Source organism: Pelobates fuscus, chromosome 2 (assembly GCF_036172605.1).
Source record: "Pelobates fuscus isolate aPelFus1 chromosome 2, aPelFus1.pri, whole genome shotgun sequence".
NCBI lineage: Eukaryota > Metazoa > Chordata > Amphibia > Anura > Pelobatidae > Pelobates > Pelobates fuscus.
Genome location: NC_086318.1, coordinates 318240735 through 318259933, shown reverse-complemented (window position 1 = coordinate 318259933; position 19199 = coordinate 318240735). Strand labels below are relative to the sequence as shown.

Genomic DNA, 19199 nt, shown 5'->3' with positions numbered 1-19199 from the left:
ACATGAGGTGTGAAGGAGAGGTCGGAGTCAAAGAGAACACCTAGGCAGCGAGCCTGTGTGGTGGAGCTGATGGTAGCACTGTTGACTTGGAGGGAGACAGACACAGGAGTAGCAACACTTGAGGGAGGAAAGACTAGAATTTCAATTTTGGTCAAGTTGAGTTTAAGGAAGTGGGCAGCCATCCAGTTAGAAATAGCAGAGAGGCAGTCAGAGATACTAATCAAGAGAGACAGGGAGAGATCAGGAGAGGACAGGTAGATGCACTTAGAAGCTTCCTAACATCATGATCTCTATATTACAGGAATCATGGAAACGAACACATTTCTATGCATAATTGTTGATAAGCAAAGGTTTGCCCTCTGGGACTTGACTGGGGTCATGCATATGTTCTGTATATAACAGTGAGAATTTCACCTAATATTGAGTTTTCAATAAACAGATTTTAGAATTAACAAATTCATAATCAGCCAGGCACCAGTACCTTAACTTCTTTACATAACCATTAATGAGATTGTCTAGCCTGGCTAATCAGCCTGCAAAATTTACCTTGGGAAACTAGAACTCAGAAAAAAAAAAGATTACTTTATCACACAAAGCTCAGCTGACTCAAAGTCCTGGCGATCCAAGACCCATATAAAAACATTACTTGAGAAGTTCTACTTAACATAGGCTCCCGTCTCAAGGGACAGGCACATGCCGAAAAGCAAACATCTGCAAAAGGATAACAGTAACTGCACTCATTCAAATAAGCAAGAAAAGCTAACTTCTGACCTTGCCAAACAATGAACCTGGGGCGTTCATGGCTCCTTAAAATTAGATCTTGATTAACGTACTTACTCAGAAACGGAGACAGCCATAATGCCACTTCTGATTTTCTCAGTACTTCACAGACGATGCCTCTCAGAGAATAGACTGTTTCGATAATGGAACAGTTATTTGTTAGTGTGACTTAAAAAAAAATAGTTTTTGCACAGTGTTCCTTTAATTTTTTTTTTTTTTTTTTTTTTACATAGGGAGATGCAGCTTTAAACTTCAGTTACCAAAATATAACAAAAAACACGGCTTCCTTTGAGACAAGTCTATTTTTTATGTCTTGAGGTCCAGTGTTTCCATAGGGTGAATTAAACAGTCAGCTGGAATGTTGGCTCTACTACCAATGTCCCAGTGGGAGTATAAAGTCTGCTACCATGGCATGTGCAGACCACTGTAAGTGCTCCCTTGCTCTGTCAGCACTCCTAAATGAGAGTGCTGCGAAAACAAAAACACTACATTTTAATTACCATAACTCATTTTTTATTATTTTTAGTTGGCATTTTCACTTGTTGGGGGTGGGAGTCCCTTAACGTTTAGGAATACTATCTTTAAGGCCATATTGAATAGGATTAGCAAGCGGAAGATTTCGGTCTTATACGTCGCTAATATCAGGCCTGGATATTTATATGGTGAACAAGGTGAGGGCAGTAGAGCGCAGTCGCTTGGTGTCTCTCCAGCCTTGTGGAATAAAAAGAGTTAATGAAATTCTAACATTAAACAAATAAAGTATATACAGAAACAAATATGATGGCTTGGTCTTACTCGTTGCCAGAGCAACTGGGTGGTGAGCGCCCTCCTTGTAGGGTGAACATGTGGTAACCAGTCAGGGATAGCAAACCACCACTCCAGTCCACTATGTGTCAACGCGTATACCTCATAACAATTCCCTATTGTATTTTTGCTTTCGTACAGCAGAGCATGGTGCATCAGCACTATTGCAAGAGAACTCTTTTCTGCTCCTTGAATTAGCATATTAAAGATGAGAGCACAACCTGTATAAGTCTTATATATTTTGGGAACACTAAGTGCCATCTATGGAAAACAACAGATATGCTGTGTTGAGAATTGTGGGGCTGTGTCGGTTAGGACAGTGCTGCAGAGGATAATTTTTGATGGTGAAGCATGGTAGGACTGCCATTATTGTGAAGCGGGCCCACAGGCCGGAAGATGATAGTCCGAGGCAGAGGGCCCCGGGCGCTCTGTATTTTGCTCTAATTCAAGCGTGCCTCCAGGGCAATAAGACAGATATACAAGAAATTGGGCCTATCCATGAACACCGGTAGCTATAGGCATACATAAAATGATAGATAAAAGGTAACTTTACAATATGAAAGTATAAAAAAGGGCCATGCCTGATCGCTTAATCGGGGTAGTGTATTAAGGAGCTCATTGGGCATCTGGGAGCACTTGCTCTTATTATTTGGGCAAATAGATTCCACCAGGTGGAATAAGGGCCCCATGTGGTTGGCCATTAGTTCCTAACTTAGCATGCGTTTGGGATTAGGATTGGTATCTACTGGACTTCGCGTCTGTTATGGCTACCAGGTACCTATGTGCATACTCATTATAAAGTAAGCCAAAAAGGTAACTATTTACAGGATGAAATTACACGAAAAGAGTGCGTCAAGGAGCCTATCGGGCAGCTGGGAGCATTTGCTCCTGTTATTTTGACACCTGGATACCACCAGGTTGAACAAGGGACCTACGAGTTTGATAGGAAGCCCGGTACTGAGCTAGAATTTGGGTTTAGAATATGTGTCTGCGAGACACTGAGTCTAGTTAGGTACTCAGATAGCTATGTGCATACACACTATATAATAAGCCAAAAAGGTAACTATTTACAGAAGGAAAATATAAGAAAAGGTTGTCTCTAGCTGGGTAATCGGGGTAGTAGCTCTGGGAGCATTCGCCCCATACTATTTGGACCTATAGATACCGCCAGGTTGAACAAGGGCACCAAGTGTTTGGCATTTAACTGAGCATGCCTTTGTGTGCAAGGTAAGTGTCTGCGAGACTTAAGGCTAGAATGGCACCCAGGTAGCTATGCGCATACATGATCTAACAAACAAAAAAGGTAACTATTTACATGATGAAATTATAAGAAAGGATTGCGCCTGGCTGGGTAACCGGAGTAATATTTGAAGGAGCCCATTGGGCATCTGAGAGCTCTTGCCTCTGTTATTTGGGCAGAGATATACTGGTGGGCTGAGTTAACGGGGTGACAGTTTGTTTCTTATACTGTGATTTAGCAGTTCAGTAGAGAGAATGCTTTGTAAAGCTGATTTTCCTGCAGATCTCTTCTTTGAGGTATGTCGATCAGAGGGCTTGTCTGCCTCATACCAAATCTCTGGACAAGGTGGTGAGCGTAGGATGGCTCTGTTGGGGTAAGGCAAAGTCTGACAAGGAGGTTGATGTCTAGGTTGTGGAGGAAAGGCGCTGGATCAGTCCCCGGGAGTAAGGAACAGGCTTTTCCCGCCCTGAAGGCCACGAGTGGGATATTCATGAGGAAGATTTGAAACTGTTTATTCTGTACACGGTTTCATAAAGCAAAGTATGCTAGTATACATAGTAACTTATCCATACTAAAACAAACATGTAACAAACATGCGCCTTGCATTTAAAACCCAAAATATTTGTTTTTTGAATTTTTTTTTTATTCACAATATTATTTCAAAAATGTTAAATTTTAGACAAATCATATAAATGTGTTTTATATAAAGTAATTTCTTCATAATGCTTAGTATAAAGTATTTATGCAAGCTACAAAGAGAATTTACCAGTGGACATAATGTGCAAAAAAAAAATTACAAACAAACAAAGCACATAGAATGACAATATGCAGCAAAATATTTTTTTTAGTAACAGATTCACGCTAATAGGCAAACAAACTGTTTTCTCTTAAGAGGATTTGTATGAAGTGCAGCAGATCTGGTTTACATATATTGTGAAAATAAGGAGATTCCTGCTTCCTCTGTGAGAATTAATCAGTTCCAAATACATAAAGGCAACTAACCCTTAAAATGCATTGATCCCTTCACAGGGTGAGATAGAAAAAGGGTAGATTTTAGTAAGCCATTTATTAAAATTAAGATATTTAGAAGTCAAACATCTTGAGATGACTTTGGCTCATGATACACGATACCAATCTCTCCAGCCTCAGCTCAAAAAGTAACATGTAGAGATTAGTAAATTATTACATTAAGAGCAGGAGGCCAAACATATTACATTTGGATGTCAACAATAAAAAAAAAAATCAGCTAAAGGGGAAACCAACAGTGGAAATGCGTTGCAGCTACACAAAAACTGTTGCTAGATTATTACAGGCGAATTTATGATGTACAGGCATGCCAAAAGGGTTATACACTATAAACCCACTCAGCCACTTACTATGAGAGTTTGGGGTTATAAAACGTAAGATCCCAACACATCTATCCTTTCCTGGAAGCCCATAAGAGCTAATGATTATAACTCCGTCAAAAATGTAGTTTTTAACTCATTATTAACACTGACACTCCACAAAAGCATTTTGGAATAAACAAGCTACTGTCAGCCATGGTCTTCAATTTGTAACCCAGTGAGGAGTCACATGACTTCATAACAGTGCTTACAATATTGTATGGACAGGCTCGCATTTGGTAAAGAGCATCAGGAAAACATATGACACATCAGCAGCGAGAAACCCTTGGTCTCAAATGAAGAAGAAAAAAAAAAAAATCAACCCATCACATCCAGCCCAGGTCTGTAGCCACAAAGCGCCATGGTTTTGGCTTTATGAAGATAATCAAAATGAATGGTGGAATAAAATGAAAAACATAAAAGTAATAAAATGGAGGTTAGTAGGTTACATTTATTACAGCAGATTGTAATATGCTGAGGATATGTTCAAATGTAAAAAAACAAATGTTTTACAGTCATTGTTATTCACTTTATTCTTTGCTCTAAGCATGTCTTATTTTGGACGGCGTGTAGCTTTTATCTATTATCTCATCTTGTAAAAACATGTGCAGGCATCGTTCATTCTGCGCCAATGGGTGCCCAGCAACTCTGTGAATAAAATACATAAGTGTTAGAAATCGTAGGGCTAACCATATTTGAATTTTGTATTTTATTTTTTAAAAGCAAACATCGGATAAAAACGTGCACACAAAATTTGAATGTAATCGGGTAGACAGATTTATTTAAAATTATTTTACAGTGATTCATTTAAAACACAGATACTTCAATGTCATACTTCACATCCAAATTGTCCAGAACAAACTTTTTGTAAAGATAGAAATCAATGTTTCAGCTAGTCAGGTTTATACATGCTCTTATTTTCACAATTCCAGTGCAGACAGACATTCCTTAAAAAGACATAACCAATTCACTGCACTATGCCCTACACCAAGCATAGGCAACCTTTGGCCATCCGGATGTTAAGGACTACATTTCCCCTGATGCTTTGCCAGCATTAGGCTGCGGAGCATTATGGGAGATGAAGCGCACAACACATGGAGTGCGGAAGGCTGGCTACCCCTAGTAGGATAATTTTTAATTTCAGCTCCTGCTCCCCTTTATCCCCCATTTATTAACTCTCATTATTACCAATGTAGCAGCACATGTCAGAAGGCTATCCATAAAAAACTACCTCTCTCAAGCTATTGTCCTTAGAGACAGATGAATTTTGCATTTCAGACTGCAGTGCTAGCCAGGGCCGTTCTGGCTTACCGGGATACTGGGAGATTTCCCGGTAAGCCGCCTGCCCAGGGAACCGCTGTGTGCTGCGATCAGCCTGCGCTCCCGCGGGCTGGGGCCAGTCGTTTGCTTTTGTGACCAGCCACGGCCACAAGAGCATAAGGTATTTGTCCACGCCGGCCACCGGATATGAACAGTGTATGATGTCATACCCATCGGCTGCGGCGCTTTAGTAAGCAGAGTGGCTGGCTATCTGCAGACCAGGCCAGCCACTCACTCACTTCTTCCCTCCTGCTTGAGCAGAGAAGAGATTGTGCGGTCCGGGCTGGAACTTGTGGACAGCTCATCTTGAGGTAAGGGAAGATGAGCTATAGTCCAGTATAATTAATTGTGGGGAGGTTGTGAGGGGGAGCAGTGTATTCGAATAGGGAGGAGGAAGGGCAGTGTATTCGAATAGGGAGGAGGAAGGGCAGTGTATTCAAAAGGGAGGAGGAAGGACAGTGTATTGAATTGGGGGAGGACAGTTTATTAAATTGGGAGGAGGGGGCAGTGTATTATATTTAAATTGTGGGGAGAGAGGTCAGTGTATTGAATAGGGCGGAGGGGGGGCAGGGTGTTGTATAGGGAGGGCAGTGTATTAAATTGTGGGGAGGGAGGACGGGAGAGAGGGACAGCGTATTAAATTGTATGGTGTTGGGCTGGTATGCAATTATTTCCAGGGCTGGTTTTCATTCCCAGTCCAGCCCTGATGCTAATTCAGGTGGAAAGGCTGTAAGTGGGGATGTAATATCACATCACTCATTCTTCCATAAACATCTCTCAAATGGTGCAAAAACTAACACTAAATGGGAAACAATGGTAGACAATCAATGAAGAGAGCTTGGTGGGCCACATCAGACCATTCTGATATTAACTCATTTTAATCACAATAACTTAAGTTCTATTCAGGAATTTTAAAAAAAGCAAATTTTGAAGGGGTTACTTGACAAACTGTTCATTTTTTCTTTTTACACATGTATAAAATGAAGCCAAAACACATGAATATATCAAGACATTTCAGGTGCAACAAAGACCTATTCAGAATCTTCTGTAAAGAAATAAGTTGACTATTAAATATTTGTACAAGCAAGCAGATCGCACAAACTGCAATGATTACGCTTGTGTTGTAAGTTGCCTTGTCTGAGACAAGGCATATGTTGAAACCAGGCAGAATCTGTTATACCATCCATTTCATTCAGTACGATCAATTTCAGCAGCAATCTGCATACATTAACCATGTGAAAAAATAGAAGGTCAACAATAAGAAGGGCTTGTTTAACTGATTCAGTGCATGGAGGGAGCGGAATACCACTTTCTTTCAAGACTGTAAAAAGGTAATTGACAAAAGCAGTTTATACTAGATTGTCACAGCATAATTTACGGACACCTGAGACAACACAAATCATCCACACTCACTTGTTTATAAATTGTTCAAGTCCTTGCTTCCTTTCCTCAATGAACGAGTCATCAAAGATTCCTTCATCTCCTCTGAAAGGAAGCTGACGGAAAATAGCTTTCCCAGGTAAAGGGGGGACCACAACCTATAAGGAACAAACAAAACAGGAGTGATTAAAAAGAAACTATTGCCGCTACCTTTGTTGTACAGAAATTCAAATGTTATGACAAATAAAACTAGCAATTTTGTATTTATTAAGAGGACTGGGTGAACTGTGAATCTAGCTTACATGCTCCTTTCAGAGTTCTTCCATAATTGGCATTAACCAGCTTTAGTAATTCACATATAACAACTCAGGATTTCAACTTCGCAGTTGTAAAAACCGCAACAACTAAGCAGTGAGTTTCAAAACACAAGAGATAAAAATAAATAAAAAATATTTGAATTACAATACAACTTTTTTAAATTAACAGAGATCAATATTTGCACTTGTCCATCAGTGACAAGTAAATATGCATGTGTGCAATACCAGTATATGTGCCAATGCATGTGTGCGGCAACAGCATGTGTGTCCGGGTGAGTTCAGGCATTTTAATCGGAGAAGTAAGAATAATGTGCAACAGCTCAGTGGACCACTTGCTAAAGGGCAGCGAGTAGTCCGTACTGAGGTTGACCTGTTTTGTTAAATGTAACTTTCTTTTTTAAATTTGATACCATTGATGATTCTAGCTTTCCATACAAGGTCTACACTCTGTTTTGATATGTACTCAAATTCAATATGAAGTATAACTATTTGTGCAAGGATTTGGTAGCTCAAGGCAAAATAAAGCAATACAGATCGTTCCCAATAATCAGTAATGGCCAGGAAGTACAAATATTTCTCTTGTGGAGGTTTTACATACCTTGCTTTCCCGTTCAAGCTCGCTTCTTAGCCACTCAAAGTCACTGTATCTTCTTCTGACACAAGACTCTTTTAGTTTAAAAATGGGTAGATTGGTCTGTAAAAAAAATAAAATAAAAAATGAAATATGTTGATTATATATACACTCACATAGGCCAATACAAATATTCACGCACACTTCGACTATAAATACACATACATACACTAGTGAATTGGCATGGATACAGATATAAAACTAATAACCCAGAAGCATGAAGCTGATGAAGCTCAGCAATGGCGCTGGTTTTGTTCATGGCTGGACACTTCTTAACAGCATCAAGTTAAAGGAACACTTTAGTAATAGGAATAAAAATTATATATAAAATAAAAAAAATATATAGACGTATTCCAAACATTATAGTGTCCCTCCAGTGCCAATGTCCCTCAGCACTGGGGCACACTTCTCCTCCATGATCAACTGTTGGTGTGGCACCTAATGAACATGAGCAGCAAGTGCCGCATGCTCAATAAGCCTTCCCCATAGGAAATCATTGATCCTATGGTATTTTGCATGATGTTGGATGTCCTCATGCAAGGCATGACGACGTCCAGCATCGTCTCACAGAGTCAAAGGCTATGAAACTGCAGGAAGAACCTCTAGCGTCTGTCTAACATGTTTTACATTTCATTGATAATGAAACGGACAGTGACCACTTAATAAGATGAAGTGATCTGGGTGCATATACTGTCCCTTTAATTATTAAGTTGTGAGAATACATCTTCCACAATCTGTGTATATAAGAAAACAACAAAAAAAAAAAGTGCAACACACTAAGCTACAAGCCAGGGCGGCTAGTACTAGTTCACGTTAACAAAATCAAATCTTGGGTTCAACAACCGTCCCTTGAAATCCCTTCTAAAAACAAACTAGCATTATTTTACAGATTTTAAATATTTCAACTTCTCTGTCATAATATATCATACGTGCCCCACTTCACACCAGAGGCAAAAAAATAAAATAATACATCTTTGAGATTTCAATACAGCACCAACATGGTGAAATTTAAGAAGAAAATAATCAAATAGAGGCAGTAAATCTGGCTACACAAATTCCCTGTAGTTTCTTTCTGTTGTGCTATGTTCAATAAATCTTCACTGATTGTTCCCATAGCTAGCTCCTAGATTTTACATACATGTACATCTCGAAAGAGTTGAACACTTGGGTTAAATGCTTTAAATAGATGTGATCTAGTGAGATTCTACCTAAAAACTTGCCATTACAAAATGCTCCTATATCCAATGCAAAAAAGTATTCTACTTCTACTTAATTTTGCATGGGTATGTATATACATGTATAAATAGATAAAATACACACACCCTTTTTGTGAGAAGAAGAAGCCAACTGGTTGAAGACTGTGAATCAGAGACTGAAGTATCAGGTCTCTCCTATTAAACATACATTGGCTTTTTACCCGACTTAAACTCTTTACATTCACTGTAGGAGGAGTGCTCAAAACTTATAATTCTTTACAGCTCTGGTTTTCTCTGCAGGTGATATTTTGCATTTTAAATTCCCTCCTCTCAAATTACTTTACAAAAAGGGATTAGCTGCTCTCTTCTGGTGACCTTGTAAAGATCAAGATTGTGAGAAGTGTTTATATACTTCCGTATTCTGTGTATGAAAATTCTTCTAAAGTTAATCTCTGAAATAACATATCAAATTTACAATGCCTAGGCTACATGTGCCAATTTCTCTCCTTTTACCACCCATTCCCATTCTGAACACTTGACCTAATCAGATGAAAAGAATACAGTACTCTAGCCTGTTCTAAAAACCATAAGGAACAATGCCAAAATGCAAATATTCTTAAATGAAACTGGCATAATGCATAGAAACTGCCAGGTTCTTCCTATTTGTTGTCTGAAAGGTTGATTTCATATACCTGAAAATAGATATGATCGTGGAGGCTAAGCACCTAAGCACCAAACAACTTTAGCTTATTAAAGTGGTTTTTGAGTACATGATCCTGCAGTCACACTGCCATTTACGAGTTAATTCCCTTTATACAGCCCTGCATACACACCTGTCCTGACTCGTATAGCCTCCCTAAATAGGCGGTTTAACTTAGAAACTTCCCATATTGCAGTATGTTTTAACCCCTTAAGGACACATGACATGTGTGACATGTCATGATTCCCTTTTATTCCAGCAGTTTGGTCCTTAAGGGGTTTATTTAAATGCATCTCCTGCTTTGGAACTGCTTGCCATTGATTTTATGTGATTAAAGTTCAGTTAACAGACCAGGAGATAAGGGCTTAAAAAGTAAATAAGATGCTCCTGTTGTGCTGAATTCTCTGGGAGGAAGTCTCGCACCCAGTCAGACTTTCTCCATTATAGATTCATATTATGTTCATACAGCGCAGCCTTGCCAAACAGTCATACTTTTCCTCTCTCATTAGTTCATGCTCTCGCAATCCCAGGCGTCTCTTTGACACCTTTAACACTCTTCTTTGCCCTGCTGTGGCCAGCCCTCAAAGTAACAGTCGATGGCTTTGCATGCTACTTTACCGACAAGATTGAACAGCTAAGGAAAGAATTCTCCCCACCCTGCCTCTTTCTCAACCACACGTAGATCATGCCTTTCCTACCCATCAGACTTTCTCCCCGGCTTCTGAACAAGAGGTGGCTGCTCTTCTCCTTTCCTCTCGCCCCACCACTTGACTGCTTGATCCAGTCCCATCTCACCTTATCAGATCTCTCTCCCCCTCTCTTTTGCCTTCCTTATCACACATCTTCAACTGCTCACTCTCCTCTGGCATTGCCCCTGCTGACTTTAAACATGCCACTGTAGTACCCATCCTGAAAAAAAAAAAATTTTTATAGGCCCCTCTAACTATCGTCCCATATCCCTGGTCCCTTTTTCCTCAAAGCTTCTGGAAAGACTTGTCTTCACCTGTATGTCTCACTTCCTCAATTCCAACTCTCTTCTTAACCCTCTTCAGTCTGCATTCCGCCTCCTCCACTCTACTGAGATTACTCTTATAAAAGTTACTAACTACCTAATCGCAGCTAAATCTAAAGGTCACTAGTCCATACTAATTCTTCTTAACCTTCGTGCTACCTTTCACACCATTGATCATGCTCTCCTTCAAACTCTTCAAGCACTCGTTCTCTGTGACTCTGTCCTCTCATGGTTTTCCTCTTTTCTCTCCCAACACTCATTCAGTGTCTCCTTTTCTAATGATACCTCCACCCTTCGTCCTGTCTCGGCTGGAGTCCCCAAGGCGCTGTCCTTGGTCCCCTGCTATTTTCTCTTTATACTGCCTCACTTGGCAAACGTATTGCCTCTTTTGGATTCCACTACGACCTGTGCGCTGATGACACACATAGAAACATAGAATGTGACACCAGATAAGAACCATTCGGCCCATCTAGTCTGCCCAATTTTCTAAATACTTTTATTAGTCCCTTGCCTTATCTTATGGTTAGGATAGTCTTATGCCTTTCCCACGCATGCTTAAACTCCTTTACTGTGTTAACCTCTACCACTTCAGCTGGAAGGCTATGCCATGCATCCACTACCCTCTCAGTAAAGTAATACTTCCTGATATTTTTAAACCTTTGCCCCTCTTAGTTAAGACTATGTCCTCTTGTTGTGGTCGTTTTTCTTCTTTTAAATATGGTCTCCTCCTTTACTGTGTTGATTCCCTTTATGTGTTTAAATGTTTATATCATATTCCCCCGTCTCGTCTTTCCTCCAAGCTATACATGTTAAGATCCTTTAACCTTTCCTAGTAAGTTTTATCCTGCAACCCATGAAACAGTTTAGTAGCCCTTAGATCTCGCTAGGGTATCAATATCCTTATGGAGATTTGGTCTCCAGTACTGCGTACAATACTCCAAGTGAGATCTCACCAGTGTTCTGTACAATAGCATAAACACTTCCCTCTTTCTACTGCTAATACCTCTCCCTATACAAGCAAGCATTCTGCTAGCATTTCCTGCTGCTCTATTACATTGTCTGCCTACCTTTAAGTCATCAGAAATAATCACCCCTAAATCCCTTTTCTCAGATGTTGAGGTTAGGACTATCAAATATTCTGTCCTCTGCCCTTGGGTTTTTACATCCAAGATGCATTATCTTGCACTTATCCACATTAAATGTCAGTTGCCACAACTGACAATTTTTCTAGTTTTCCTAAATCATTTGCCATTTGGCTTATCCCTCCTGGAACATCAGCCCTGTTACATATCTTCGTATCATCAGCAAAAAGACATACCTTACCATCAAGACCTCCTGCAATATCACTAATAAAAAATAATAAAGAGAATGGGTCCAAGTACAGATCCCAGAGGTACCCCACTGGTGACAAGCCCACGCTTTGAATATACTCCATTGACTACAACCCTCTGTTGTCTGTCACTCAGCCACTGCCTTACCCATTCAACAATATTGGAATCCAAACTTAAAAGATTGCAATTTATTGATAAGCCTTCTATGTGCAACAGTGTCAAAAGCCTTACTGAAATCTAGTTAAGCAATGTCTACTGCACCACCCTGATCTATTATTTTAGTTACCCAATCAAAAAAATCAATAAGATTAGTTTGGCATGATCTTCCTGAAGTAAACCCATGTTGTCTCTGATCTTGAAATACATGTGTTTTTAGATGTTCAACAATCCTATCCTTTAACATGGTTTCCATTACTTTCCCCACTACTGAAGTAAGGCTTACTGACCTATAGTTGCCCAAACTCCTCCCTACTACCTTTTTTTGTGAATGGGCACAACATTCACTAACACTCAGATATACCACTCCTCCCCAGACCTCTCCCCTGCCGTCCTGCCACTGCTTGCCTTTCTTCCATCTCTGACTGGATGTCCTCCCGCTTTCTGAAACCAAATCTCTCTAAAACTGAGCTCCTGGTCTTTCCTCCTCCTCTTTCACTCTCCCTTCAAGTTAGTGGTATTCACATCAGTCCATCCTTGCAAGCGTGCGGTCTTGGTGTCATTTTTGATTCTGGTATCACCTTTGAGCCTCACATCCGGCATGTTACCAAGTCCTGTAGATTCCATCTTAAAAAACATAGCCCGCACCCGCCTCTTTCTTACGCAAGATGCTACTAAGGAGCTTATCCATGCTCTAGTAATTTCCTGCATGGATTGTCTTCCCAAAAAACGTATTTGCCCCACTACAGTCTGTAATGAATGCTGCCGCCAGACTAATTTTCCTCTCTAGTCGGTCCTCTCACACCTCACCCCTTATTTGACTGCTATTTCCTGTCCTATTGTGTTTTATACCCCACCTCCTATAGACTGCAAACTCGTTTGAGCAGAGTCCTCTCCAACCTATCGTTCCTGTAAGTTTCCTTGTAATTGTCCTATTTATAGTTAAATCCCCCCGCTTATAATATTGTAAAGAACTACGGAATCTGTTACATAGTTACATAGCTGAAAAGAGACTTGCGTCCATCAAGTTCAGCCTTCCTCACATGTGTTTTTTGCTGTTGATCCAAAAAAAGGCAAAAAAAAAACCAGTTTGAAGCACTTCCAATTTTGCAACAAGCTAGGAAAAAAATTCCTTCTTGACCCCAGAATGGCAGTCAGATTTATCCTTGGATCAAGCAGTTATTACCCTACATTGAAAGATTATATCCTTGAATATTCTGTTTTGCAAGTATGCATCCAGTAGCTGTTTGAACATCTGTATGGACTCTGATAAAACCACTTCTTCAGGCAGAGAATTCCACATCCTGATTGTTCTTACAGTAAAAAAAACCTTTCCTTTGCCTTAGACGAAATCTTCTCTAAGGCATTATGTTGGTGCAACATAAATGGCAATAATAATAATAAGTTGTTACGAAAGCTGTGTGAGTCACAGACAGGAGAAAAGTGATTTAACTCCCAAAACAGCAGAGAATTGACACTGCAAAGACATCTACATCAGCGGTTCTCAGCCTGTGGTATGTGTTGTGTACAAATGGTACAATGTCGCACAGGTTGGGAATCGCAAGCTTAGGGGTCCATCAGTTGGCCAATACACTTAGGGCCACCCGATGTACATGAACCATTAAGGGCCCAGTCACTTCTTATCTGCAGGGAGTGCTGGGAGGAAGTGAGAGCAGGTCACTTCCTCCCAGCTCATTAAATAAGCAAAACACCCAAATCAGATCCACTTAGAAACCTTTTGATGCCAAATTGATTGACAAAGAACTACACATCATGCTCTTAAATATGCACTCTTTGGTGAAATCGTCTTTAGGTTTCAGCCTTAAATTAGAGCAAAGGTTTTAAAATATCAGGAAGTATTACTTTACTGAGAGGGTAGTGGATGCATGGAATAGCCTTCCAGCTTAAGTGGTAGAGGTTAACACAGAAAATGAGTTTAAGCATGCGTGGTATAGGCATAAGGCTATCCTAAGATAAGGTCAGGGACTAATGAAAGTATTTAGAAAATTGGGCAGACTAGATGGGCCGAATGGTTTTTATCTGCCGTCACATTCTATGTTTCTATAAGGTTAAAGGGTTACTCCAAGCACCATGACCCTTTCAGGGATTTGAAATAGTTTGGGTGCTTGGAGTCTGTAAGAGTATTGTTTTACTATAAAGAGCTGCAAATGCAGAGTCGAAGAAATTCACTGTAACTCAAAGGCAGTGTTCTATAGCACATCGGAATGAGAATGAGAGTTTTAGACCGGCTAATGTTAAATCTGTACGTAAGAGGCGTCTGTCGACAATACGCATAGCATTCAGGTGACAGACAACCGATTAGGGCACGCATCAGCCAGGCCATCGCAACGTCCCTCCCCTTTGCAGCAAGTAACTCTTTGGATAGAGTGGATGCCAAACCTTATAGTTCAGTACTGCTGTTATCTGTATGAGAAACATACCATCGACTCCTCTCATAGCAGTCTGATAAGAGGTTATAAGATTTTATTTCTCCCATTGGCAGTCACTTTCTTGTATAGTTTAGTTAACCATGTATAAAAACCATAAAGGTGCATTTGTACAAGTCAAAAAAGAAATAACATGCTGCAGGTTATTAAGCTACTTGGTAGCCGAGCCAAATTTCTGAAGCCCTCTTAAGATTAATAGCAAGGGTATTCTTCGTTGTGTTATAGAGTCACAAGTTCTGCTCCAAATAATATAAACAATAAATAAAAGCTTTATTCAATCGAGTCCTATATTTATTACTTCTACATTCGCAATACATTTGATCATAACAAAAGGAAAAAAATCTGTGGAACATAGTATCTCAATACATTTAGATTTGTGGGAAATCTACTTATTGAGCATTTCACTCAAACCCTCGCCTCCCAACCTCTTTACATAAAGGAAAACAGGGTAAAGACACTGGAAATTAGAAGAGAGTCAAGTGCCACTTTACGTTGTCGCTAGATGCTGTTTAGATGAACATAATGAATAATAGTGCGGGACGTCTTTCATCCTGCCTTACTAGTCATAGACATAGCATAAAGCTGCCCTGTTGCCATGACACCTACTTTTATGCTGCCATTTCAAGTAGGCCAAGGTAGCCTTGATACAGCTGGGTTTACATTTCCATTAAAATAGTTGTTTGAAAGTTTAAAAAGAATCCATTCACTTTGGCTTACTGTTTATTGCTTATGTTAATATCCAATTAACTTTCAAAAGGGCATCTCAATGCTGTGAGCATCAGAAGTGAGCTTTGGAAAACAAACAGAAGAGGTGGAGTATGTGAACCAAGTAGCACACTGTTACACAGCTGCAGTACACCCTAGTAATATTCAGTGGAAATGCACAAAGGTGAAAGAATCTGACCATGTAACCTCTATCGATGCACATTGTTACAACAATGGAACTTACTTTTGGCTCTGAAGCACAAGTTCTATAGAACGGTCAGCATAATATTAAAATGTGTCAATTTAAAAGAAAAGTCATGGAATTTAAGACAGAGAGCTTGTGTGTAAAAATACAATTTGTTTTGCATGTTTCTCATGAATGGTTTTTCTTTTGCAAAATAAATAAGTGAACCATAGTTCCACCTTTTGTTTTCACTCTTCTAAAATTTTAAGATGTACTTTGCTGCAGGGTGGGTTTGATTTGCATGAAGTTGATTTAACTTACAATTTAAATCACTAGTCAGTAAGACTTCAAATCATGTATTTTAAAACGTAAAGACTCATTCTTACCGCTTGTTATAATTTTACAATTTTCAACCGTATGAAGAGTTCATATTTAGAATACGACTTTGATTAGTCTAACAGTTATTTTAGAACCAATTTCGTTATATACCATTAGAAATACATGATAAAATAATTTATTTAAAAAAACTATGATTATAAAAAAACATTAATTTGCTTAAATTTCAAAGTTTGTTAACTGAGAAAATATAAAAAAAAAACAAAAAAAACCCCAACTTAAACTGCAATGGTTTACCCTCTTACCCGTTTCCCCTCGCAAAGCATTTTCTGATGTTGAATGATATGCATTTTGGCTCCTACAGAAGTTGAAGGTCGTTCCCAACAGTCATTCATTGGCTGCGAACGTCAGCTGAGCACTCACAGCCAATCAATGAGCCAGTGTGCAAAGAAAATGCACAGATTCGACATTAGCCAGCCTGGATCTCTTGTTCTGGTGGAGTTACACCTCTGACACCAATATTGTGACAAACTCACTATTTATCCTGTTCTCAGAACATTGCACTCCTAGTTCGTGTTATAACTTTCTCCAAACTATGGTAGCCCAGGAATAAGAATTACCCCATGATGGCATACCATTTGCAAAAGTAGACAACCCAAGGTATGTCCAAAGTTAGCATTCATATTAGTTTTTTGCATTTTGCGCACACACACACGCTAAATTTGGCCAGTGTTTGTGACTAAGTGGCTACTACAAAATACCCCATTTTGAATACCCTGGGCTGTCTACTTTTTCAAATGTTATGCCATGGTGGGGTTTTATTTTCATTACTGGGCTGCCATACCGTCTCAAAGGCAACATAGCCAATCTGGCAAACGGCAATTTACAAAAACAAAAATTGGCAAATCTTATGTTTGACCCTGTAACTTTCTAAATCACCATAAACCCTGTACTTGAGGGGTACTATTGTACTCTCATGAGACATTACTCTACACAAATGAGTTTTAGAGCATTCAAATTTATTATACTGAGATCATCGGTGAAATGGCAGTTTGTGTAAAAAATGCAAAAAACAAATATAAATGCTAATTTTGGCCAGGGTTTGTGACTAAGTGGCTACTAGAAAAAAAAGTGGACATACCCCATTTTGAATACCGTGGGTTGTCTACTTAAAAAAAATAAAAAATAAAAATATGGTTTGATGGGGGTAAATTACATTGGCAAGCTTCAAAAATGTCCCAAATAGGACATGGGTGCATGATGACCAGCTGTGAAAATCCCAAGTTGGAAAACTTGAATGTGCACCCTCCAAACAAGGTATTTTAGCCCCAAAAGACCCCAACACATCTATACATGGGTGGTATCACTGTACTCAGGAAATGTTGCTGAGCACATATTGGGGTGTTCTTTGGCAGTAACCCTTAAAGTGCTCAGTACATGTATTCTTACATTGCTATGTTTGTAAAAAAAAAAAATCACCAATTATTTTATTCTTTTTAAATTTGGCATAGATTGGTGGTAAAATGGTTGCATGAAAAAATACCCAAAGTTTAATACCTTTGGTTGTCTCCTTTTAAGAAGTATATACATGTGAAGGTTTATTCAGGGATTCCTAACCGATATCAGTGTTACAATGTAACTTGCGTTAAAAATGTAAACAGGTTTTTTTTTTTTTAATGGTTTGGAAATAGCAAAGTGATACATGTACTTATTGCCCTATAACTTTCCAAAAAAGCAAATAACATGTTAACATTGGATATTTCTAAACTCAGGACAAAATTTATAAACTATTTAGCATGGGTGTTTTTTTGGCGGTTGTAGATGCGTAACAGATTTTGGGGTCAAAGTTAGAAAAGTGTTTAAACATTTTTCATCTTTTTTATAGTAAATTATATAATATGATGAAAATAATGGTATCTTTAGAAAAAACATTTAATGGCGATACAAACGGTGTATAATACGTGTGGTTACAGTAAATGAGTAAGAGGAAAATTACAGCTAAACACAAACACAGCAGAAATGTAAAAACAGCCCTTGACCCAAACGGTAAGAAAATTATAAAAAGCCGTCTGGTCACTAAGGAGTTAAATATTCTGGTAAATGTGATGTTAAAAAAAAAAAAAGGTTTGAAGACATATTATTCAAATCTCAAATGCATAAAAAAATAAATTTAAAAAAATTTAATTTAAAGAAACTAAAAAAATAAAAAAAATAAAGCCACACCACCACCTACAGGCAATGTAATGAATCTTTATGGGAGTCATTAAATACATGCAAAGAGAAGGGTTAAAACACAAGAAATAAAGGTAGGACAAATAAAGATACATAAATATGCTTGCATATTGTAAAGGGCTAAGGAATCTGTTGGCGCTATATAAATGGCAATAATAATAATCATAGGCATACTAAAATAACCAATGCACCCCAGATTATAAATATTGCTTAATGATAAATGGATACATCCCACTAGGAGAAAACCTAAGGATAATGTTGCAATAATACAATCTACTGTGATCTATGTTTCTATAATAATAAAGTATTTAACCAGGAAAGGCACATTCAAATTGCTCTGGTTTCCAAGTACGTCCTGGGGATGTTACTTTTGCCCAACATCCAGGGGATGTTACTATTACCCAATTTAATTGTACTTGTTTTATCTAGATGAAGAACCGAGTCAACCCCCAAGTGTTGAAAAGATTCAACTGATGATGCATTAGCCCATTGAGCTCTCTCATCTGCATGTTTCTATGACCTGGAAAGCTAAATTTTAATGATTCGAAGGAGGACATCTTGTATTTAGTTGGAATATACAAAGGTCCTGCCTTGTTCAGAATATATTCAATATTAACTGCATTTTTTGGTACAAAATACCTCTATATTTGAAACGAAAAGTAGGAAATATTCTACTTACTACTTGCCTCAAAATGATGACTAACAGAAGAACTAATATTCTTCTTGGAAGTATTCAAACTATGTGCACTATTCACTTTTGACCCAACAACTGGATTTTACATTTTAAGTGCCTAATGAGATAAATGACACACCTATTCCTACAATTAATAAAAATGGGAAGTCTCATAAGGCTTTTTTTTTTGTTGTTCTGTGCAATTCTGGGTTTCTTGCTTCCCCAAATAAAGGAAAGGAATAATTTATTAAGCTTTTCTATGATGGACCCCGGAACTCGAAGTGGAATCATTCTAAACAGATATAGTATCTTAGGGACCAAATAGGCTTTAACCAGATTGCTTCTTCCCATCCACAAGACCTCTACTCCC

The 19199-nt window shown here is 38.7% G+C and overlaps 1 protein-coding gene across 1 annotated transcript in view; it reads right to left on the bottom strand.

Moving 5' to 3' along the window:
* Nucleotides 1–4640: 4640 nt before the first annotated feature.
* The window catches only part of SNX3 (sorting nexin 3), a 35712-nt gene continuing 21153 nt past the window's right edge, over nt 4641–19199 (bottom strand). The window contains exons 2-4 of the mRNA XM_063441300.1: nt 7825–7920; nt 6943–7067; nt 4641–4857 (exon numbers count right to left, since the gene is read on the bottom strand). Coding sequence (XP_063297370.1) covers nt 4752–4857; nt 6943–7067; nt 7825–7920 — 327 coding nt within the window. The 3' untranslated portion in view covers nt 4641–4751. The remainder of the gene's footprint in view (nt 4858–6942; nt 7068–7824; nt 7921–19199) is intronic.